General features: G+C 48.8%; 1 protein-coding gene across 5 annotated transcripts; it reads right to left on the bottom strand.

Moving 5' to 3' along the window:
* Positions 1-1,783: 1,783 nt before the first annotated feature.
* Positions 1,784-25,032, bottom strand: NUDT3 (nudix hydrolase 3). Of its 5 annotated transcripts, XR_013341268.2 has the most exons (6): positions 24,637-25,030; positions 13,625-13,735; positions 5,674-5,718; positions 4,956-5,040; positions 3,801-4,213; positions 1,784-2,662 (listed from the first exon to the last, which is right to left on the bottom strand). XR_013341268.2 is itself a non-coding variant. In XM_085561176.1 (5 exons), the coding sequence occupies exons 1-5, from the start codon at positions 24,733-24,735 to the stop codon at positions 4,044-4,046; spliced, it is 498 nt and encodes a 165-aa protein (XP_085417302.1). In that variant the 5' UTR covers positions 24,736-25,032; the 3' UTR covers positions 1,784-4,043. The 5 variants fall into 5 exon arrangements, 4 of the variants coding, with proteins under 4 accessions (XP_085417302.1, XP_021391663.1, XP_031362838.1 ...); XM_085561176.1 differs by having other exon boundaries at positions 1,784-4,213; positions 13,637-13,735; positions 24,637-25,032; XM_021535988.4 differs by having other exon boundaries at positions 1,784-4,213.
* Positions 25,033-25,179: the final 147 nt, after the last annotated feature.

The following is a 25,179-nucleotide window of genomic DNA, read 5'->3' as shown; positions in this document are numbered from 1 at the left end:
GAGATTTTCTGATTTAATAAATATAAAACAGGACACACAGGAAATCCAACAAACGCTCTCAGACCTCCCCAGGTTTCTGAGGCAATTCTAGAGCAAATTCATCAAATATAACATCAAAATTCCCACCTTCCCACTAAAAAAAAAAACAACAAAAAAACAAACCAAACCAACAAAAACCCCAACCTCTATGGACTAGCACCAAAGAGAGATTTATAAATCTCCTAAATACAACTTCAGTCCAGTTCAGTTTCTTTTTCACCAGCTACACCTCAGTTCTGTACAGACCCCTGACACAGCACTCCAGGATCTCCGCAGCCCAGAGCAGCTGGATTAGCTCATCCCAAGGTTAGGAAAATGAGGATCACACCCCAGCCACGAGGTCACCACGTCCCTGAAGGGCTGCAGCCACCAGATGATGCCATTACTGAGGAGAACAGAGCCAGGAGGGAAAACCCAGCCTGGCACCGGGTCAGGCAGAGGGAAAAGCTCCTCACACTGCAACAGGCACTGCTTGGGGCAGGTTTGGCTGAGGATGCAGCTCCATCCCCACCCCAGCACCAGCCACAGGCTCCACTTGGGAGGGTCAAACCCCAAACCAACCCCTCACCAAGCCCCAGTGCTCCCTGTATGCTCTGCACAGGGATGGATGCTGCATCTGGCTGTGTGAAAACACAAACATGTTAATTTGGGATAAAACAGAGAACGGGCAGGCAAACCTACAGCTCTGGTACAAGGGGTGCTTGCTGGACCTGTGCAGCCTCCAGGATTTTGATCCCTGCTCGCTGTGGAATGCTGAACACAGCTTCTGCATGGAAAAGCTGAGGCAAAGGCCCAAAGCCCCTGCTAGATCCGGGAACTGAGGATTCCTGACATTCCCTACCCACATTTTTAGCCACTGAATACTTTGTGGCCACACAAGGGAAAAGCCACACTTGCAGATTCCAACCCCTTTTCATTTTTCCCTTTACAGAGTTTGCTTGAAGGCACATTCCAGCTCAGGCTGAACGAGCTGCCTCAGTGCTCCACAGGAGAGCAGGGAAGAGCTCACAGCGTCCACCTACACTGGAACAGAACTGGTGGGAATCCTGATGCTGCTGCTCCTTCCAGCCCCAAACCCAGCTCCCACCTTCCCCCCAGCACCAGGGCAGACAGGTTTGGGTGCTGAGGGACCCTGATGTGCAGCCCTCAGGCTTTGCCCCCTTCCATCAGCTGCACCCTGCTCACACCCCAAACCAGCACTGAGGACCAGCCAGGCAGGGAGCAGATGGCTGCTGCTGGTGTCTGGGGACACTCGGCTGAGCCAGCTGAGCACTGCTCCCACGGGATGCTGAGACACAGAGTGACACCCCACACAAGGGGCAGCTGAGGTAAGAACCCACTTTCCAACGCTCCCAGCTCGGAACAGCACGGGTTTCAGCACAGCTGGAGCCCCAGGCTCATCCCTGGCACTCAGCACATCCGGGCTGTGGGAGCACAGCCACCCTCCCACAGCTCCCCCGGGCCCCACACAGACAGGGCAACGCTCAGTCCCACACCAATTAATTAACACCAGTTTAGACAAAACCACTCCAGCTGCTGGGGGTGCAGCAGCAGGAACCTCAGATGCTGAGGAAGATGGGAATCGTGTGGTGCAGGGAGAAATTTGGGGAGCACAGAGCTCAGGCCTGCTCGGAAATCTGCACCTCTTCCATCAAGTCTGTTCCTGCCCCAGGAGCCATTTCCAGTTACAAGGCAGAACATCAGCCACTCCGTGGTAACAGCATCAATCCATGCCACATTAAAACACTTTCTTGGCACAATTTATTTTTTCTGACCCAAACAAATAAGCCATTAGCAAGTCATTAACAATATTCTACCCTAAATTGTCAGTTTAACAGCCCTGTAAAAACATTTTTTAGTTTAGAAACAAAAGTGTGCATGCTGCTGATATTAAAACTGCAGTTACTCTTTCAGGAGTACCAGCTGTTTTGTTGCAAAGCATTTCCAACATACTAATCTGTACAGTAGAGACCAAGACTCGTTGAAGGCAGTAGATGGCTGTGTCAGGTGCCTCGCAGGGCACGGGGACAGCGACTCTGGGAATTTCTTGGACACTTCCAGATAGAATATTCAAGCCCTTTTGAGAGTTTGGTTCAGGCTGACCAGCACATAGTGAGAAAGGATTGTACATTCGTCTCTAAGTTGAAGTGAGCTGAACTGGTGTAATTTAGGCTCAATTCCAGACGCTTGGGTTTGAGCTACTCCTTGAATAATGGGCTGTTCCTTACGCGTGGTTTTCCATGTCAGCGATCACTGGCACTGCTTTTGGCCTGGCTACTCCACACCGATGAAAGCAGGGAGAACAAGGAAAGGAACAGAAGAGGATCTTAAAATGAACAGCTTCTTGCCAAACCAGCAAGGATACCATTCCCCCTTGTCCCAGGCTCCATGGATATTTCTATCGGATTTTTATATTGTAAGCGCTTCTCAGGAAGAGAGAAAACTCCAGAACAGTGAGTGTTTATTAGAATATTTTTTGTTAAATAAAGAGCAGGAAAAAAAAAAACTGAAAAAAAAAAAGTACTGCAGATTTAATTTCACATCTTGGCTCTGCTCTGACAAAGGAGAAGTTACTGAACTCAGCAACCGCTTCTTGTCCCAAGCCAGGGATTAATTAATGCCCCTCCCAAAACTTGTACCTGTCCCAACCCACCCCCCCACACACACAACCCCAACCCTTCCCATTTTATTTCCCAACTAGACAACACTGTTGGCAAATCAAGACAGCATGAAACTTACAGCAATAAAACAACAACCCCCCCCGAGTGAAGCGTGCCAACGCATCGGGGAGCTCTGCTGTGCTGCTCCCCAGGAATGCTGCCTGCGGGAGGCAGCTGTACCTTTCACGGAGGGCACACCTCAAGCACGCTCCACGGTGCCACCCTAAGTGCCGCAGAACCACAGGACAAGAGACCGAACACCTGAATTTTTGAATTATTTCCCCCCCACAGGGATTTCTCTTCGGGGTGGAGCGCGGTGAGGACGGTCCAGCACAAACCCCAAGTGTCCAGCTGGGCACGGCGTAAGGCATGTGGACAGAGAGGCAGGATGCAGCGGGAGCAGGCGCAGCGCTGCTGAGCCTCGCTGCAGCTGCAGTTTGTCCGTCCGACCCCCCCTGCACCCCCGGCTCCGCCGCAGCCGGCGCTGCTGGGGCTGTTTGGTTTTGGCCGGCGGCTCCAGACCAGCTCCGGGAGGTTTCCCGGGGATGGAAACGCAGAAAGGCTGGCGGGAGCTGTGGGAGAAGCAGCAGGGATGTCTGCAGGTGATCCGAGCTCTGCCCTCAACTTCAAGTGTCACTGCACTAAATCGGGAGATACTGGTTGGGGAGTAAACTGGCCCAGCCACCAGCACTGTCACAGAATGTGTGTTTTTAAAAAACGGAGCAAAAGGCAAACAGATTAATCGTGAACCCTTCTTTTCAGAAGCAGACCAGGATTAAAAAAAAAAAACAAAAAACTCCCGCAAAATTAAAATGTTAGATCCTCCATCTAAAAAAAAAAAAAGTTTATACAGATGTGCTGCGAGTAATCCCCACACGGGTCTGAGCAGCACCTTACAGTACAGACTAAGACTTGAAGAGCTGATCTCACATTGGAAGTCTTTTAATTAAAAAAAAAAAAAAACAAACAACCAAAAAAAAGTGGCTCTGGCTGGGGTGACACGAAGGGGACACTTGGAACACTTCAGAGCACAAGGCAGATGAGGGGCTGGCAGCCTCCAGGCCGTGGAGCGGAGTACCGGGAAAGGGGCACTTCATGCACAAAATGTATTTTACAAAATACAGATCCAAAAAAAAAAAAAAAAAAAAAAGCAAAAAAAAAGCCAACAAGAACAAAAAAAAAAATTCATCCCACCTTGCACTAAATCGCAGCACTCTGAACACTTGCTCTGCCCCAGGCGGCTGCCCATGCCTGGTGTGAGGGAGGAGGCATGGAAACGGGGAGGGGAGGGAAATCCAGGTCTCAGTCTGCTTTTGGGAATTGCTCTCGCAGGGACGTCGTCAGTCATCTGATGTCGGACACGGAGCTCTCGGAGTACGGCGTGGTCATCACCGGGGTGCCGTTGTTGGCCAGGCAGCCTTGCCTCAAGGTCTCAAAATACGAGGCCTGCACTGGTTTATGATACTGCAGAACTTTTATGGCATCCTCTATCTTAAACCATTCCCTTTTCCTTCCTGGGGGCAAAGAGAGAAATCAGTAGGTGCAACAGAACGATGTTCTCTGATCTCAAGGGTCTCCCCCTCCAACCTCACACTGACAACTCCCCATCCCCAGGGACAGTTGTTTGTTTAGGGCACTACATCCCCTGTCTTGAATTTCTTAATAAAAAAACATTATTTTGCTATTTCTGCAGTTTCTGTTTAAAGCCAGATGCTCATTTTACAACAACTCACAACACACACACCAAGCACCACCCGATTTCCACCAGTTTGCAAGTGGACTTCAGGTTCCTGTGGACAGCTCTCAGTTCTTACTCTTTCCATAAAGAGCCTGAGGGGAGTCATGTTCCATTTGCTGCAGTGCAGTCACAAACCCTGTGGCAACAACGGGTTCATTTCCACTTGGGAATCCAATTTAAACACAAAGGTTTCAAAGGTAACAGGGAATGATTAACCCACACTGCTCACATGTATTTCCTCTAGTCTCAGACAGGACAGTTCATCTTTGCTTGGAACCATCCAGTGCAAGAACTAAACACAAAATTGCTGTGCAGGCAGCTGGACACTCACTTGGCTTTTCCTGGGTCACAGAGATGACAAATCATCGATTTCACCACAATTTTTTTTCCCAAGCAACCAAAGGACACGCCACTGCAACTTTTCCCAACAACACTCACACAGACTCCGGGTCGCAGAGGGATGCTGAGCTGACCTGTGGTTTGTTTCCATCAGCTAAGGCAGCATGCACCAAGCTTACCAATATTGACAGAGTCCTCCCAGTCCTCCAACACTTCGGTGACGATGAGTACGTAAACATAAGTCCTGTGCTTCCTGTCCCGGTTCTGGAAGGCAAAGGGGACAGGGTAAGGAGCAACCAACAGCAACACCAAACCTTGTTAGGCAAGAGGGCACTGGGTACTGCAAGATGCAAACTGCCCACCTCGGGAGCAGCTCCTCCCACAGCACAGTTCATTCTTAACTAAAAACTGTTGTGTTTTAAATCAGAGAGGTCCGGGAGTGTTGATAGGGATACCCAAAAGTGTAGTTCCTGATCTGTGGAGCAGGGCTTTGTGGACTGATGTGCTTACAAATTAGTTCTTCAGCTGGGAAGGTTCTGACCTATTTCCCATGAGTTTGAAGGAGTCAGTGCCAGAACAGCAGCAAGAAGAGCCGTGTCTGGTACCTGCTGACTGTGCCAGGTGTGGCTGTGAGTGCTACAAATGAAGGAGGACCCTACTCCCCCACTTTTGGCAGCACCAAGAATATTCAGCCACGCCAGTTATCACCAGTGATTTCACTGAAGTGCCCACTGCACAGATCAGAATTGCTGAGCAGGTGTGTTTTTATTGATTTAATAGTGACTTTGACGTTTGCACCAAACCAGCACCAGCTCACCCCACAACCCTGCAGAGCCATTGTTACTCCAAGATGATTTTTTACAACAAAATTTCACAGCACCCACATCTGAAACTTACCTCAAAAATTCCCACTAATCTTCCTAACGTCCCTTTCACTCCAGCCTAGGGAAGTTCAAAGAGAAAAGAAACATGCTTTAACAACAGCTCAGTACGTGTTTCCTACTTGTTGTGCAGGACCAGTTCCTTTAGGACAGGAAGCAAACGTTCCAAAATTCTTCTTGTCTTAAACCAACACAGTCACAAGGCAAAAACCAGAAATGTATCCCAAGTGCTCAACATCCAAGCATTCCCAGGGTTTTTTTCTTGTTTTCCTACATTCAAACAATTTTGAATTCAATCTGGAGGAAGAAGAAATATTTGAGGAGTTACTCTTTGCATACCAATACAGTCCTCGTGACCAGAATCTCCTCTGCAGGTTATTACAGCCTGAGCAAGAGGAACACTGGCTTTGGGGTTTGGCAATTTTACCCCTTCAAAATCAGAGTTTAAGGAAATAAAATACGTGTAAGACATCTCACTTACACCCCAAGAGTGATGTGCCAGCTCCCAGGTATTTCAGGGGTGTCCTGCACACACCTGAAACAAGCCAATATAAACACAAAATGCCATGACATGGCCCTGGCAGCAGGAACTAGAGAGGTTTGGATATAACACAAAGGGCAGATGCACACTGAAATAAAGCTCTTGAATCAAGCCAAGGCACAAATCAGGAGATCTAAGCAACACTTCTGCCTGTTTGAATGCTACTGAGGATGTACCACTCCATCACTTTGGTGTCCCTTTTGGCACCTCTCTGCTGGCTCCCTCCCCACCCTCCTCAGCTCTCAATCCCAGCCCACTCTCCTGCCCTTGTTTTATACTCCCTCTGTTTTATGACTGTAAATGGTTGGAACTCAAGTGCTACAGACAAGATGAGATCTTGCTCCATGATTTAACAGGTCTGAACCAACCCACACAGCCTGGCACACGACCCAGCCACAACAGGGAGGTAGAGTCGGCTCCATCTCCAGCAGCTGGAACACATCCCATCAACAGCCCAGGGAAATTGTGCCTCTTGCAGATGAGATACAGAGATCTGATAATGCCAGGCTTCTCTTTTTTTAAAAAAAAAAGATGTTTAAGTCACATTAATGATAAGACAAATTCTCTGTCCTACTGACCAGCTGCCACACAGTCTCGTGCTGTCAGAAAGGAAGAACTTTCTTTAATGAGACCATTTTCCTGGTTAAGTTCCAGCCTACTGCACAAAAAGGTACCAGAGAATCCAACCAGAGAATCCCTCACTCCAACAGCTGCTGATGTGGAACTGCCCCAGGAGCAAAGAGTTTGGAGCTTCCTCACTACCAGCAGTCAGAGAAATCTATAAATCTGTTGGAATCTGAGGTATTGATGATTTTGAGATTGTAAAAAGTCTCTGTGTTTTTGCCCCGTTGCCAAAGCAGAAGCCATAATTGGTCTGTGCTGGTTTCCAGGTTGTTTATTCTGTTGATCTCTCACATGTTCTGCTGCCCTGCCCAGCTCTGTCCTGCAGGGCAGCGTGTGGGGCTCTGCCCTCAGTGGGATGTGACAAACATTAAATACCAGAAACTCCCTGGGCTGGATTTACAATAACGTGCCAATATCTGTCACCTACGTTGGACAGTGTGTCCCCAGCCTGAACCAACAGAAAAATGCCAACACCACAGTGAGACATGGAGGGCATGAAGGAGGAGAAAAAGGACAAGGCACATCCAACTTCCTCCATCTTGTCCCCTTTGGACCCCTCATCTAGAATTCCAAAATTTTACTTTTGCACCCGTGCCACACTTAATTATTACTGATATCAAACACTCAGAGCTGGTAATTCATCCTGTGAGATTGAAAACTCTTTTCCATGGACAGAGATCACAGCCAGTGTCTCTGGGGGCTCTGTCCAGGGGGTTCCTGACCCCTGCCAGGGTCCCAGGGCAGCCAGAGGGAAGCCCTGGATTCCCACATCAATCCTTTTGGTAACGCACTCACTGAGCTCCACATCTAGGAAGCGAATCAACCGAATCTCCCATTTCATTTTTGGACACAAGCTCTATTGTCTCAGCAGAACTTGTGACATCCTGCTGGGCCCAGAGGTGCCCCAGTGCCCGTGACTCGGGGGCTGTTTCTGGAGCAGCAGCCCCACGAAGCAGCAGCAATCCCCAGCAGGTCGGTGCCCCGTGCACAGCGGGCACTGCCCGCTGACCTTTGCGGGTGAGCGATTCCCCCTCCTGTGCCAAGCCTGTGCCAACCCCGCTGACCTGGCCTCAGCCCTCTCCCAAGGCATCTGGAATGTAAATGCTTCAAATGCATTTCCCTCAAGGAACTCCTTCAGCACTGGGGTTTATTTTTAGCTAAGCCATGTTCAACAGGCAGCAGAAACACAGGGAGGAACTGGAGGATTCCACCTTCACAACATACGGACATGAATGCATTCAAAGGTGAAGCACAATCAAATATTTCTGGAAAATAATTGTCTTAAGCCAATGCTTCACTGGTTCCTGGAAAAGGTTGTTGAATTTCTGCTCTCCCTACCTGCAGGCACTGAATCAGAAGCCAGGGATTTTGTTGTGATGGTTTAGTGAACTCTCAAGTCTGACTAGAAATAAATTTATCTCCAGGCAACTGGCCAGCCTGGAGACGAAGGATGAATTCTGCTCAAGCAGCCTCCCAGGCAGTTTACCCCAGCTCTAGAACTGTGCTGGAAGTAGCAGAGGGAGGTGAGGAGCCCTTCCTTCTGTGCTGGTAAAGAGATGATGGAAATAATGCTGTCTGCAAACCAGGATCCTCCTGCTCTGTCCTGCCTGGTCTTATTTGCCCAAAAAGGCACAAAAACCAATGCCAAGACAAACATGTCTTGTAGAAAAATCATGTTGCATTATCATCACACAACTGGAGAAAGCTCTAAGCTTTGCTTCACACATAAACTTTTCATGTGCAGTTGAAAATGGTGATATAAAAGAATGGTTTGGTTCAAAAAACCCCATTAGGCTGATTTTATAAAGCAAGTTCTTACCAAAGCCTGCAAAAAACATCAGCCACTGCTCCTGGGGGCCAGTGCCTCTCTCAGCCTTTTTCCAGGTAAAGTGATTTTAAAGACAACATACAGGACACTCAACACCAACAGGATTGTCATACACCTGTTTTTGATGGAGCACTAAACTCCCACACCAGCAGGAGAGGTTGTCCAAGATACCTGAGAAAATAACTTACAACTGTTATCACTAACAAGTCAAGCTTGCTAAGCAACAAGAGAACTGCCAGGCTCCTCTCTGGGTAAGCTCCCCATCTCCTCCTTTCACATGGGTAAGAACATTTTCTTGAAGAGTTAAAGCACAGTCCCAGGCTCACCCAGACCTGCAGCAGGGTCTAAATCTTAATTTGCAGCAGATGACTCAGGAATTTTCTCCTAGATAGTAAATTAATGGCCCTCCTAGCCCAGACCAGTGAGTGAGGCAGAGGAGCACAGTTGATTTTGTGCCCCTCTGAGCTGGAAGTGCTGCAATCCTCCAAGTACAGGAAGAATTCCAGGGGGATGCTCCTGAACCCATCAGCAGGGGTAGGACAGCACCAGCACCAACTGCTCCAGCTGCGGGTGTGGAAACAAAGCAAGGCAATCACACAACAGGATTCCCTGGGAGAGGCACGCTCAGGTACAAGAGGACACACAGAGCTGGCAAAATGAGCTTTTCCCCTGCTCTGCTGATCTCAATCAGTGTTCAGGGTTCAGGGGAGGAGGAAAAGGCAGCTTTGGCAAGAGCACATCAGCCACAGACACTGCCAGAGGCAGCTGCCTGCCCAGCACACACTTCAAACCCCCAGTGCACCCAGAGGGGTGGGCTGGGAGCTCAGGACAAGGAACAAAAACCTGGAGGAAATGAAGCTTTACTAGTTCTGCTGCTCATGGAACAACTTGTTTTAATAAAGAAAAATTACTGAAGCCATCCAAGAACAGCAGGTTCAGGTTTCAAAGCTGAAAATAAGTTGGGGTCAGATGCAAAAAGCAGCCTGCAGCAACACCATCTGTTCCTCGGGACAGCTTTTATTTCCTTCCATCTGAGCTAAGGAAAATGTGGGTTGGAATTTCAACTATTTTACTTTGCTCTATTAGGCTCAAAGCCTGCATCTACTACAGATTACTGCTGGGCAAGAGAACTGTGGTGAAACACCCAAATATTTGCCTAAGACCTACACTACTGAAGGTGCAAATCCCACCCAGGAGGACTGTGGACACGTTTGGAGGATGCTGATTCCAGGCCAGCTGGGCAAACTCTGATGTCTCACAGAGGGTCAGACTCATTCATCTAATTCAGTACTGCATGACACCTGTATTTGCTTCTACACTTGTGAAATAGAAATGAAATTCAGTATCAGAATGAAGAACTTTAAGACACTGCAATCGTTTTTGTGAAGTCTGAGTACACAGGGTAAGGGACAGTGACTTTGAGCCATCACTTGCACTGGGTATGACCAGCTAGGAGGGGTTCAAAGGCCATCATGTCATCATTCATCTGTGGCTCCTGCAGTACTTAAAAAAAATCTTCCTATTTTAGCACCGAAAGGTATCAATATCTGTGTTCTAAATCACTAACAAAATACATGAAACAGGAAAGATTATCTATAAAGCATGTTTAGAAGAGGGGAAAAAAAAGTTCCAGCAACCAGATCAAAGTACTGCTGTGATGGACTATTCTTGAAATTGGCACCAATTGCCTGTTTGATCACAGATCAAGCACAGATTATCTGGCTTTTGACTCCCATGAAGAAAGAACAACCAACACTCCTGCAGCGTTATAAAATTTGACATTTACTAAGTATTTAAAGGTCAGGATGTGAAGAATGCTCTAAGTGAAAAAGGAACTGGTGCTGAGTGTGACAGATGAGTGTGGAGGCTTTTTTCAAAGTCACTCTATAATAAGTTTAAGGCATCTATTTCTAAACCATGATGTTCACCAGTTGCTCACACCCATAAAAACCCCTTATTCCTAAGCAAAGAGCACACTCCATGAGCACCACGACCTGTTTGAAAAGGGCACACACCTTCCACAAGGTGAACTTTAGAACACACGTGGAGTTCCCAGCTCTGTAAGACCGACTAGAGCACTTCTCAGCAACCTGTCAAAAATAAGAGGTTTCTTCTGAAGAGGCTGCTCTGACCCAGAGCTGCTGTGTGTCTGCTGTCACTCTGCACAAACAATGCCCAACAACTCCAGTCACTTCCAATTTCATGCAGACAACAGGGAGCATGACAAGTGTTGGTACCTGTCTACTTTAATACTTGTGCTGGTACAGACTAATATAGATAAGGACTACTTCAAACTAGGACAAGGATTTGAACTCAAACTGGGACAGAGGGATCACAGCCTTCACTCAGAATCAACATTTCATTTTTGGAACAGAAAGAGGGAAAGGTTAGGTAACTTTAGATGGCAATTATTTCTGCAATGACATGGATAAACCCAAACACATACACAGTAAAATTAAAGCAGTGAATGCAGAAGTTAAAATGTTCATTTATGGAAGCATGTTTTGAAAAAAAAAAATGCACACCATGCAAAAGAGAATGAATTGGGAAGAGACAATCTATTGTCATTCTTAAAAGCCACAAGAAACAGGAAGTGTCCCAAGTTCTTACAGCTCTTCCAACCAGCTCTTATTAAAAATTGGAAAAGGCATACCAAAGTCAAGGAAAGAAACCCACACATTTCTCCTACAGCTTTGAACATTGCTCATTGCCATGGGGGAAACTGGATTTTCCCTCTCCCACCTTGAGCAACAAACTGGAACTGCTCAGCTAACCTGTGTCCCCACGAATGGCTGTCCCAGGAGAGAAGCAAAGACCTCAAACTCAGAAATCAGCCTCAGCTCCAAACAACCCCAGAACAGCTGGATTCACATGGAAGGGAGAGCAAGGGCTCCCAGCTGGGAAGGTGGGTGCTCCTGTCTTTCCCAACACTCCTGCTGTGCTCCAACAACATCCCCCTACACCCAGCAAACAGCCCCCAACAGCTCGAGGCCGGGGATGTGGGGGATAATTCTGTGTGCAGACCCTCAGTGGCAGCACATGAGCACAGCCCAAACGGGGAAGGCCTCACACCCCTAAAGCTCTGCCAGCACCACTGGGTGCTGGTGTCAGACAGCTCCGCGTCAGCTCCTCCACCTGCACCACACCCGAGGCTGGGGGTGCCCAGGTGAGCCAGGGATGAGCCAGGGGTGAGCCAGGTGAGCCAGGGGTGCCCAGGTGAGCCACAGGTGAGCTGGGGGGCCGAGGTGAGCCACGGGTGTCCAGGTGAGCCCGGGATGAGCCAGAGGTGCCCACATGAGCCAGGGGTGCCCAGGTGAGCCGGGGGTGCCCAGGTGATTCCCAGCTGCTCCCTTGGCTCCAAGCTGCTGCCGCTCCATGTCGGGAGCGGCCGGGCAGAGGTGCCTGGCCGGGCAGAGCTCAGCCCTGCCAGGCTGCCAGGGCTTGAGTTACACTGGCAGCGGGCAGGGCTCCACGTGAGCAGGGAACACCAGCGGAGGAGCGGGATTATCTCAGCCAGCCCAAACCAGTTCCTGCACGGCCGGAGCCCAGCCAGGGCTCCCGTCCAGCAGCGCTGGCAGGGAAGGAGCGCGGCTCTCCCGGGGCGCCGCTGCCCGCGCAGGGAGTGCCCCTGCACATTTATTTTAGGGGTTGAGAGGCTCTGCACCTCCTGAATGAAGCCTGGACTTCTGTATCAAATTGCCTCATTATTAATAATGCTTGGGTTGAAAAGCAGGAGTCTGCAGCTAAAAATATTTCTATTGTTCTGGTTACACTCGCTTTGGCTTGTAAAGCAGTTGAAAGGCTGCCGAGTTACTGGAAAAGCAGGAGCTGGGTTACAAGCTGGAAATAAAATTTGCAAGAAGCAATTCCCAGTATTAGAGGGAATAAAAGACACTTAAAAAAATAAACTTTGACTGTATAATCTCTTTCTGATAAACTGCTAGATTATAAAAATCTCCAAAGAGAAATATGCAACACAAGATCTGCCACATTTGGTTAGTCCAACAGTCTGAATATTCAGAGTTTTGTTAGACGGCAGCACATTCTTCCAAATAATTCAGGAAAAAACCTGCATAGACCAGACAATTCAAAAAAGCAGCTACAGGAGAAGCTTCCTCCCAAGTCCCATCAATTAGCTCTTGCTTTCTGTTCTGCACAGAGCCCAAAGATTTATAACCCTCTCAAAAGCATTTTTAATCCTGCCTTATGTAACTGTGAACCTACTTGGCCATTCTATCTATAATCATGCAGTCATTTCTGAACCTAAGCATCTCCCCAGTTGGTTAATATTCAGAGGCAAATTCCAAAGACATGTTTTACATACAGTGCAGTCAACTACCATTTACTGCCTTTACACTTCTTATGAAGAAAAAAATTGTTCTTCCAGCAGCTTTAAGAGGAAAATGTGCCTTCTCCCTACAGCCCATTGATCTGTGTTTGATCTGCTGTATGATCTCCTTCCTGAAAGAGCTTCAAGCAAAAAAGAGAAAAGAAACCAACCAACCCATGCACGCTTTAGGAATTGCTGCTGGTAACTTATGGCCAATTTCACTTATTCACATAAACCTCACTATATTCTAAACCAAAAACATACTTAGGTCCCTATATTTGTATTGCTTCCAGTGGCTCCTCAGGGTTTATTTCTACCTTCTACCCAAGTACTGGACAGGTCCACAAAGGCACAGCTGAATTTTGAAGCTCTCTTACAGAGAAAATGAAGCAGAGACTATATATATACTGAAGTGACTAGAGCTGAACTTTATTTTCAGTTGAAGGTATCAGGCAAGGACAAGTTCATTCCAACTGAGAGGTTTAATTACATTCCCATGCTCTCTTATTTAGGACTCCGTTTTCCTCCCACGTGGGATGGGGATATCACCAGTGACCCTGTCTCCCTCTGCACCTCAAGGAGAAGAAGGAAGAGTGATGAAAACAAACCCACAGAAGCCGGGCTAACAGGGTGAAGCCACTCACCTCCTCACAGACCTCGCGCACGGCGGCCACGCCGGGCTCCTCCTCAGGCTCCATGCCACCCCCGGGGACAATCCATCGGTCTGGATGGCGACTACTGCTCACCAGCAGCACCTGTGGAGAGCAGAGACAGCTGATGGCACCCCCAGCGCTCCCATTCGGAGCCCAGAGGTTGTCTTTGTGCCTCACACACCCCCAGACACGACCCACCCAAGGCAGGGTCTTGCCACTGCTCGCTTCTCCCTCACAAATGTGAGCTCGCTTCTCCCCATGCACAAATTCCATCAGCAGCGACACCGAGGCACTCCCACACTCCGTGTTACTTCAGCCACTGCCTCTCCCTGCTCTGATGCATTGCAGGAAAAACTCTCCTTGCACACCAAAACGCTCAATTAGCACTGGGCACAACATCACCCACAGTGCGGGTCCGCTGCAGAGTCCTCACAGCTCAGGCAACAACACAAATGCACAGATGCTGCTCAGCACCTCCACCCTTTGCAGAAGCACCCTGATTTAATTCTCCTGGTGCCTTTGGCCTTGCCTGTCCCTGCAGTTCTGTCACTAACAACACACACATGTCCAGGAACTCCCACTGCACTATTTATGTGCAATTATCTGAACAGATTCTCAGCCCCACTGTTTGTCACTTCTTTTTTGCAGTAAGCACTGAAGATTCAGCTCTGGAGCCAGCACTTGGCTACGTTTGGTTTAGAGGAGGTTGTTTAATGAGGTGAAAGCAAAATGAAAGGCTATATTAAACCTATTAAACTTAAACTCCTCTAGGAAAGGATTGCATGGAAGGACAGACTTTTGTGAGTGAGAAAAATGGCTCAACCCTCTTCGCAGGAGGGATTTGCCATACACATGCTTTGTGGCAGGTTTTCTTGAAACAGTATTTTTTATTCCAGGGTAATTCTGCTCTGTAGAAGTTCAGGTTCTGATTTGCCACCTCCCAGCAAGACAAACTCTAACTACCACTCTCAGCTGGCTACAGACTGTCCTAAAGAACAGCGAGACGCTGTGCTTATTAAATCTACTTGCAATACATGCATGAGCAGAGATGGAAACTTAAAACAACACTAATACTGTTGTCCAGCTCTCTAAACAAAGCTTGTTCATTAGAGTTATCCTGCTGTACTTCATCATTTCATGGGCACAAAGCTCGGAGCCAAAGCGACTTGCTTCAGAAACTTTCCAACATACCAGTCCAATTAGGTTCCAGGCCAGCTGTAACAGTGTCAGACATTTGGGAGTTGCATTGTGGAGACACTGCAATCCCAGGCTTTACTGGGGAAACACTGATTTGCCAGTAGGATATGAAAAGATTTGCACTAGTTACCCAAAGGAATCTACCTACAGAACTCAAAATTAAACTTCCAAAACAAAAACAAGCACAAGATTTCCAGGATTTTTCAGTTGGTTTATCTTGAAAATTCTCTGACCAAACTCATATTGGAAAAAAAATGAAGCTGCATGAGCCACCTCAGTTCCACAGCTCCAAGTGGGATGGTGCCTGCCCTGTCCTCTGGCCAGGCTGTGACAGAACAACGTTTGCTTTACAGTGACATCCCAAGTGTTTGGAAGGCAGAATTCCTTTCCTCCAGGCATCCAGTCCATGTAAAACACCACCAGAAAGCCATGCCTAAATAGGGCATGTGAACTTCATTCATCCTCAGAGCCCTTGGGACAGCAGCCAGTCCCTGACAGGCTCCTCAGCCACCTCAGTTTGCCACTGTGCCTCTTCCTAGCACAGTACTTGACTTCTACTCCATCCTCACTCATCATCCAAAAGAGCTTGGACTCAAATTCCTGACTCCAGGTCAGTTGGTGATTCTGAGGACAAAGCTAAAAGAGCAGGAACAGCCATTTCAAGTGCACCTTTGCAGCCAGGTAAGGAAGCACCAGCTCCGCCACCTCCCATTGGAATTGAGAGCTCTAGCTTGAGGGGAAAAAAAAGCAGAAAAATATAAAAAAACCCTGCAGAACCAGATCTTTGAAAGTCAGCACAGCACATCTCACAGCCCTGAACTCCTGCCACCTTCCAGGCGTGAGAACAAGGATCTGCTACAGAACCCTGGTCACAGACTGCCCCAGGAAACCTGCTCGGGCTGGGACAATGCCTCAGCAACACACCAGGAGGAACTTCTGGGTGCAAACAATGGTTTGAGGCAAAGTAAATTAACTTCAGCTGCTCTGGCAGTTGAGCATTTTCTGAATAGAATTAACATGAACAACCCTTGCTGGGAAGGAAAAACCTGTCATTCTCACACTTTTATGTAATCAGACTATTTCCTGTTTAATAAAAAGGAAATCCCATCAAGAGAGTGCAGGAAACAAGCCCTACAAGGTCATTCTTTTAAAACAACTTCAAACAGGATATTGCTACCAATGAGCTCTCCCACGACAAAGGGGCTGAGTTCCAAACAAGGGGGAGACATTGCTGTGCTGGAAAAAAACCACACTTCCAACACCAGTCCTGGATCCCAATACATCCAGCACATTCAGAGGGATCAAGGAAAAAGTTGTCATCATCTAAATCCCAAAAAGGTTTGGGTTGGAAAGGGACCTTTAAAGCCCATCTCATTCCACCCCCTACCACCTTCCAGTAGACCAGCCCAGGGTACAGCTGGCTTTTTAGCTCACTAACTTCTTTATTACATAAATAACTTTGATTTTAATACATTCTAAAGTAGTTAATTTAATCTAACAGCCATCAAAAAATAAAACAAAATTTAGTTATGTTTTTAAATCAGGCTAGAACACTTAGGGAGGTCAGACATTTCCATTTTATTCTTGCCAGGCAACTGTGTTTAAAATGGCTACTGAGACTCTTGGCCTGCCAGGAATTTTGGAGTTGGATTTTGGAGCCACGTCCTGCAACCTTTTTGGAAAAGCATTTGCAGGTAACACACATGTCACATGGCCAAGTTGTGTTTTCCAGGATTTCAAAGACAATTATGTCATTTCAAAGCAGGGAAATGAGCAACACATCTCTGGCAAGGCAGGAGGTGGCCCTGCTGAAACTCTCCCACACAATCCCCCACAGAAGAGAAAGTTTAGAAAAATAAGCCAAGTTTGAAGTGTGCAGCAGGGGCTCGAAGCAGAGAACCTTCAAAGCTGCACACAACAAACAAACCCAAACAAACCTGAGCAGTACCAGCCCTGCCTGGAGAGACAGGAAACACACCAAGACATCTAAGGCTGCCCAGACAGCCACATGGAATAAGGAGCTCCATGGGAAAAGGGGTAAAGAGCTCGTCCCTGGCATAAATCTGGGCATCCCCCATACACAACGCTGACTTTAAAACAACCGACACAAACCTGCTGTAAGTCACATGGAGGGGTTTTTTCTGTCTTCTTCTCACAGGAATAATGGGGCTCTGCAAAGCAAGAACTGGGCAACCAGGATCAGGCAGAGAATTAACTCCCCTTTTGTGGAACAGAGCAGAAGACATACCCAGGTTCTCCCACTCTGTGGTGGATTTAAACAACATCCACCACCCATAAATAAAACAAGAGCAGCTACACCATAAGGAACACGATTCCTCGAAAGAGGCTCCACAGCAGCATTTGAGCAGACAGAAAGGGACCTCAGCCCTGCAAGGAGCTGGGCCACATCACAAGTAGAAAATGAGCTGAGAACCTTCCAGACTTCCAGGAAAAGCCAGTGCTCCCCACCTGTGCCAGCCAGGGCCCGGCAAGCTGGCAGCCAGCAAGGAGAACAGCAGGCAAGATGTAAAATCCAGGTCTGGCCCAGCAGCCTCCTGCTGCCAGGAGCTGATCCATAGCTGCTGGCTCCTGACACAGCCTCTGCACTGCCTAACAAGCTTCCCCTCAATATTTTCAGGCTTTCCCTCAATATTGACATGCTTTCTATCAATACTGTCATGCTTTGTATCAACATTCAGCCGTAAATCACATTGTTTGCACAGAGAGTGAAGCACAAACCTCCTGGCACTGCACCTCCTTTCCCACTCTAGCATCATTTATCAGAACACAGCTTGCAAGGAAACTCTGCTGCCGCAGAGGCTGCAGGAGCTGGGAGGAGAAGATGGCTGACTGCAAGGCTTTTGCTGTTCAATCTGCCTTTGTCTCAAAGTTTCAGTTTAAAACGAGTGTGTTCTCAGGAGCTGAGCTGTGCTCCCATGTGTCCCATGGCCAGGCACATCCCAGAGCTGGTACTGTGTCCAGCATAACAAACACCTTGGGTGTTTCACTCAATTCTCCCAATCTCCAAATATCAGTCCTGTAATGCTTTTCTACCTGAAAAAAGTGGGATGCTCCTTTGACCACACCAAATCACCTTTAAGCCCTACGACCAGCAAGGGGTGAGAACTGGAGCAGCAGGAGAAGAAGAGGGACACGGCCGTCACCAAAGCTGTGCAAAATTAATCTCATTTCCCCGGCAGCAACACAGCCACGATGACTCCCCAGCAAATCACGTGTTTTGCCAAACTGCAAAGGCAGCTTGCCCCAGAGTGCACGCCAGGGCTCACGGGAGGGCTTCTCCCACCCTCTTGCTATTCCAGGCACGTTCTGCAGCTCGCACATGGTAGGAGGGAATCCAGCCGGTGGTCAGCAGGGCTACAGCCGGCCCTGCACCTGCCAGCTCAGCAGCTGGGACCACAACACACACTCTCACCAGCCACAGAAATCCCTCCCTGCCCGTAACAGCCTGTCCTGCCAGGAGCATTCCAGTTCCTCAAGAGGATACGTTTCCTTAGACAAGTGTTATTTTTGCACAGGCACCTGCAGCAGGCTCCGTGGGATAATGGGATTTAATGGACAACATGGGATCCAGGAGCTGGAGGTGGGAAATTCACGGCAGGACGTGCAAAAGGGAAGGGATTCGCACTAGAGGACTTGACAAAAGTAAAGCACAAGTTTTGGAATGGGAGCAAGAGGTGAACTGGAAGAAGTTCAAGTCATTTCAAGTGCTTGGATCGCACCTACAGTCCTATAACCAGAGAGGAAAAAATACAGCAGATTTTGTTGGTTTTTAGGCTGCTGGTTAGTATAACAGTAATAAATCACCACGCTGCTGCTCTGGCTCCAGAACTCCACAGGTCCTGTTACTGCTACTGCAGAGCCACTGCCTGCTCCTACCAGGGAGGAACACAATCCCAAGTCCTCCCCCTCCAGCGAAATTATGGTTTAGATAACCACAGAAATTATCTGCAACATGCCTTCCCATGCTTCAGGAGCAGCTGAACCGCCTGCAGCAGCAGCCGCTGCTTTCAGAAGCCGAGGGCTGATAAGGGGCACTCCCAGAGAGAGACCCCAAACCCCAGAACCTATTTCCACCTGTCAAAACCAGTTTGGTGACCACTCGGTGCTTACACAACTTGTCCAGGTGCACCTTTTCTAGGAGAAATGCTGGCTTGTAAAGTGCCTTTCTGAGTAAGGGAGGAAAAGAAGCAATGAAGAAGTGTTTGGGATTTTTAGAGACCCAAATGACTCTGGTTGTCAGCAGCTGCACACTGTTCTCATTAACCACCCTACTCAGGACATACAACATGCACAAACTCATGGGAAACTGCTCAAACAGAAGTAGTTAATTCTACACACAGCATCAATATATGTCACCTGCAGGAGGAGAAGTAACCCCTGAAACATCTGACAAAAATCTACCCAGCAGGTGATCGTACACCTCCGAATTTCACAGGTTAACATGAAATTTCTGAGAAAGTGTCAGTGTGCAATATCCAGCAGCAGAGACAGGAATTCTGAAACAAACACAAAATTTGAGAGATCTTTGACTGGTCTGTGTAGTCAGTCCTTCAGCTGGATATAAAAATAACAAGTGTTTGAAGAAACAGAAGCCCTGCTTCCCAACCACTGGATGTCACCTACAGCACTCCCACATGGATGTTTGCTATTTGTAAGGTAGAACTGAGTTTGTTAATTTTGCTCTATCCAAGCAAACCAGGAGAACTCTCCTTATTTTAAAAGAACATAGAAGTCTATGCACATGGGTGGGTTTTTTTAAGGGAGAAGGTTGTTTTTCTGGATTGTGAGAGACCATCCATGGAAAGATAAGGTCCCCTGGCAGCAGTCCCTGCTGGGTACAGCCCCAAATGCTGGTACCTGTCTGCACACTGCAGGAGTTTATCTGAAGGGTGCTGAGATGAACCAAGTAAGGCAACTGGGTGTGGTTTTTTTTTTTTTTTTTAAAGATGAGGTATAAAACACACAGAATGAGGAGAAAAAGGTAGGAAAAGCAGCTCTGAGTCAAGCACTAAATGGATCTGCATTGGAAGAGATTCCAAAGCAGTGTTCTGCAGAGCACAGACACAGCCAGCACTGTTGGGTCCTTCTCCACAGACCCAGGGTGGAGCACACCCTCCTTCCATCATCGTCACTTTTCCCTCAGTTGCAGCAGAACAAAACTGACTCAGTTCTTCAGTTTCACAACAGCTCGCTGAGCTTCCAGTAAATTAAGTGAAAATTTAACAATTTACATCCTTTTGTTGTCTGGGAAAGTACAAGAGACCGTGGAGTAGCTTGTAAAACTGTTTAGTGACAGCTGCTTTTGTGGGAAGGCAAAACACTTTTTGAGATGAAAGCCAGGTTTTGCAGAGGTTTATCCATGCTCCTGCTCTGGGAGAACACAACCTACAGATTCTACACAATTTACAGGGCTGAGAGGGACAGGAGAAGCACAGGCAAGAGATCCACTACCAAGCTGGACTTTATACCCCTGGAGATGTGGTAACAGGTCAGCAGCAGACCAGGAGAACTTCACTTGGGTTCAACCACAACCCTCTGATGCAGCAGATGGGAGCACACAGCCAAGCCCAGCCATCAGAACAGGGATTCTGAGACTATTCCACAGCAAGCAGGATGATCATATGATGCTGGGCTCACTTACATCCCAGCAGTGAGGCACTCGGAGTGGTTTGAGCTGTTTTTGGTTTCTGCTGGAGCCAAGGCACAGGGGACAGCCCAGCAGCACCTCGTGATCCCCACCACACTCGGTGGGTTCCAATCCCAGCTCTGCTGTGTTACATCACAAGCTGGAGTAAAACAGGCCCGGGAGAGGAGAGGCCAGAAGGAAAAGAAAAAAGGTTCGTTTGCATTCCAGTGGCTCTCCCAGGGGCCACGGTCCAGCTCTCCCCGTGACCACCGTGACCACCGAGCGCTCAGCTGTGCCAGGGCACCGGCCCCTGGGTGAAACCTCTCTTCTCCCAGCTCCATTCAGGCCTCATTCACTGCTCAGAAAAGATTCTTCCCGAGGCATTTCATCAAAAAAAATTAAATAAAAAAAGAGTCTTTAAAAACACCCGTGGTTAACGAGCAGTTTGTCCTTTCACAGACACAATGTGGGCATGTTCAAACCCGGACCCACGGCCCAAAGGTGACTCTTTATCCTGTCAAACATCACCTCAGCAGGACATCAGCTGCTGGGGCATTTTCTGAGATGTTTCCTCATGGAACAGCTGGTCCACACAAAAAAAACACACGTGTGTTATGTAAAAATAACACCCTGGTGGCAATGCTGAGGAGCAGGGACACCCCAAGCAATGAAGTGACCCCAGAGGTACCACAGGATTTGGGAGCTCTCCCTCCACACTCCTTCCACAGTTCTGCAAATATCCTGAGAGTTCAGTCCACGTGAAAAGATGGGAAAAGCAAAGTCCTGGTGTTTGGCTGCTGGAAGGTCCTTTGAAGTCTGTTCCCTCTCTCTGAATGAATCCCGTTGCTGCCCCAGCTCTCCCAGTTGCCCCAGGAGGTGGAATCGTAGCTTGGGAAACCACACACAATTTGGGGGATTTCCACAATGCCCAAAAAAATGTAAATTTTTTTCTCCATTTGAGATTCACACTGAAATGAATTCTCCCTGTGCTGCTTTTTAAAGGAATATGTAACAAAGACTTCTTTTCAGCCAATGCTTGGTCTTCCAAAAACGTTCCAGAGCTTTTTTCATGCCCAAAAGTAGCGGCCTCCAAATGCAATGCAGAGACAATGTGCGACCTCCAGCAGCATAAGGAAAAAATAAATCACTTAAAAACTAAAAAAGAACAAAGTATTTTTCTGTTAAGACTCTCTATTTGCAAATGTAACACCAAACCAAGGACATGGTGTTTTATCAATCTTCAGGGATTGCAAAGATTTCAATGAAAAATATATCAGTGAACTGAAGAGCCAGGGGGAAACACCTAAGCATAAGAAAGTAACCTCTGTAAGAGTAAACAGAATTCTCTTGTTTCTTCTTGTCCATTGACAAACTTTTTAAATTCAAGAAATAATGCGGGGTTAAAAACAGGAAAAAATGGGATTTCTGAGTTCATAGCAGGAAATGAAGAAGAAAGGCAAGACCAAAGTTCTACTATTTCTTAAGCACTTAAAAGGAACAGTAATGAGAAACAGCCAGTCCTAGGAAAAATCCTACTTTAATATAGAAAGTTTAATTTATTTATCAAAACATTCTTATTTTCTTCTCTCTTTTCAAACACTAAGCTTTTAATAGCTCTTTAATGTACATACTTTGGCTCTGACTCTTTCTCCCCTCCCTGGAGAGACCTTTTAAAGAGATCTCAATTTCCACTTAAATAGAAGCAATCAATAATAAAATACGTCAGTAACATTAAAAAGTATTATTGTCCAAGAGCAAACCAAGAAATCTTTCACAGCCATTTTATATTCTGTGCTTAAATGTGTACAGATGACACCTTTCTTGCTATCAAAATTAAGTGCAAGTCGCAGTGAGTGGACACCAGGCAGCTTCTTTCAAAGTTTATTTAAAAACCAACAAATGAGAATTAACCCAGGAAATAATTAGAAAGGAAAATTAATAAGGTGTCCTGCTTGCTGATTTCACTCATTGACACAAGTTTAACTTCAACACCTTTTGACCAAGGCCAAGTGCAGGATCTGAGCACAGAGTCCATCCCAGTGGGGTTAATTCTGTGGGATTGGTAAGAACTTTCCCAGATGTATTTGTGACAAGCCCTCTTCCTGGGCAGCTCCTGCAGCAGGGCTGTAACAGGTGGGAACACAGGAGGCACTTTCAGCTCAGGGTTCAACTCCCAGCTACCACACACAGCCCTTCAAAGACTCTGAGACCAGATCCTTCCCTGCCTCATTCCTCACCAGCAGCACACACAGCACACCCTGAGGAAACCAGCCCAGCCAGGAGTGCAGCCACTGCTCCCTCCCCGAGCTGTCCCAGGGCAGCAGAGCCACTGCCAGCTGTCACTGCGAGCTCAGGGACGAGGCCACCAACAGCGACCACAGGGACAGCACAACGCTCACCCAGAGCCTGCCCTGCTCACAGAAACCTCCCACGGGCCCCCAGGAATGAGCCGGCACAACCAGCACAGGGAGCCAGCTCCCTCAAACCCTGCCTGAAACCAGACACAGATCGTTCTACTCCAGCCCTTACCTAGAAACTAGAGCCTGAAGGAGTTTAAATTCAACCCACTGCAGGTGGAGACCACAGCGAAGACACAAAAGGGGTTTTGAATCTCAGCCTTACACCAACCTGACAGCTGAGCCTGCTGAAGCATCCATCCCACGCCAGCGTGCCTTGAGAACGAGCTCACTTTCCTCCTTGGAGCTCTGAGCACTGTGGCACTGCCACACAGCCTGGTGTCCCCAGCACAGTGAGGGCTCTGTCACCTGCCATAGCACACCTGGGTGTCCCCAGCACAGTGAGGGCTCTGTCACCTGCCATAACACACCTCGGTGTCCCCAGCATCATGAGGGCTCTGTCACCTGCCATAACACACCTCGGTGTCCCCAGCACAGTGAGGGCTCTGTCACCTGCCATAACACACCTCGGTGTCCCCAGCATCATGAGGGCTCTGTCACCTGCCATAACACACCTCGGTGTCCCCAGCACCACGAGGGTTCTGTCACCAGCTCCCACGGGCCGGAGGGATCAGCTGGAGCTTGGGCAACACTGCAGCCTGAGGTGTGTTAAAATAAAACTCACAACCGGTCACACGCTGAGTGCCTCAGGCACCTGTTAGAAGTACTTTTCTACCCTAAACCACACTGCATTCACACATGGCCAAGCCTCCACCGTCTGGAGAAGAGCCTGCAAACTGCCCCACTAATTGTGTACAATTCATCAGGGCACTCCAACGCCCTGACCCACCCGTGCTGAGCACCCCCAGCATCACCACACAAAAACAATGATGGTCCTCTTCATGGTCAGTCCATAAATTTCCTGGAAGTCCGTGGGAAGGATCAGCTACACTGAACACTACACCAAACACACTGCTGTCATTTCAGACCATTTCTGCTGAAATGCTGACACTCCTCATCACGCCAGCACAGCTACAAAGGGCTTGCAGTCTCCTTCACGTTAAATAATAACTGGATGTATGCTAATTGCCTTTCCTCCAGTGAACTGTCTGCATTCCCTCCCGATTTCCTGTAGCTACAAATATGATAATCAGGAGAACAAAGACTTTAGCACAGCCACTCGGGCACAGCAAATGCAGCGGAGTGTGTACGCCTGACTCCAGCAGCAGCAGCAGCAGAAGGCAGACCTGCAACCTCGCTGCTCGGAGCACCCCGAGCCCACCTTCAGGAGCTGTCAACAAAAATTGGTGTAAAACCGCACACGGGAGCGAAGTTTCTCACTGGAACTTCCCGGACAATGCAGCCCCTTAGCAACGCGGCCGTTCTCAAATCAACCGATCCACCTTTATTTCCCACTTCCTCCCAAACTCTCCGGACAGCAACTTCTGGCACTCCATCAGTCCCCTTTTATCCCAGTTTCTTTTTATAAATCCAAGGTCAGGTTTCCTCTGCCATCTCATGTGATGCACTGGACTGAAGTTCTGCCAGCGTGGTCGGTCCCCACGCTGCCAAACCCCCTCCCGAGCTCCCCTCCGCCCGTCCTGCCGCCCACCGGGCATCTCCAGCGGACACAGCAACCAAGCGGGCAGCGCCGGCTCCGCCAGCGACGCCGAACGACGCCTATTAAAAATAAAACCCCGTTGCACCGAGTCCCCCCCACCCCGGGGCGGCTCGGGGGTCCCGGGCCCGGCCTCGCCCCTCACCTCCTCCTCGCTCTCGCTGCGGAAGCACAGGCAGGCCGCCCGCTTCTTATAGCCATCCCCGTCGTAGGTGCGCGTCTGGTTGGACTTGAGCTTCATCATCCTCCGCTCCGGGGGCGGCGGGGCCGGAGGACGCGCGGCCCGGAGGGCGGGGGCGGGCGGGACCCACCGGGCGGCGAAGGACGGGGGGGGGCGCGGGGGGACCGCCTGCCCGCGACAGTCTCTCTCTGGTTCTCGCTTCGTGGGTCTCGCTACGCGCTGCCGCCCTTCGCCCGCCTCACCCCTGCCCTCGCTGCCGGCCGCGCCGCCGCCACCGCCCGCGCTCCGGCCACCGCCGACGACGACCGCGCCGCCATCTTGGGGCTCGCTACGCAAACGGCGTAGCGCCGCCGGGCGGGGAGGCGGCGCTGCCCCTGCGGCCTCACGGAGCGCCAAGTGCGCAGCGCGGCTTCCAGAATCGCTCCCCCCGCGCTGGCGGCGCCGCCACGCCCCCGCCCCGGCTCGCGCGCTCTACGCCATCGGCGCGGGCCGCGTTCGGGAATAGGG

This window comes from Lonchura striata, chromosome 26, assembly GCF_050655825.1.
Source record: "Lonchura striata isolate lonStrDom1 chromosome 26, ASM5065582v1, whole genome shotgun sequence".
Classification (NCBI taxonomy): domain Eukaryota; kingdom Metazoa; phylum Chordata; class Aves; order Passeriformes; family Estrildidae; genus Lonchura; species Lonchura striata.
Note: the sequence above shows the minus strand (reverse complement) of the source record. Positions and strands in the feature narration are given on the sequence as shown.

Coding starts and splice junctions, on each gene's coding strand:
- NUDT3 (XM_021535988.4), bottom strand. CDS start 24,735: ATGATGAAGCTCAAGTCCAACCAGACGCGCACCTACGACGGGGATGGC. Junction 13,736..24,636: donor GCAGCGAGAGCGAGGAGGAG/GTGAGGGGCGAG, acceptor TGCTCTCCACAG/GTGCTGCTGGTGAGCAGTAG. Junction 5,719..13,624: donor TGCGCGAGGTCTGTGAGGAG/GTGAGTGGCTTC, acceptor GAACTTCCCTAG/GCTGGAGTGAAAGGGACGTT.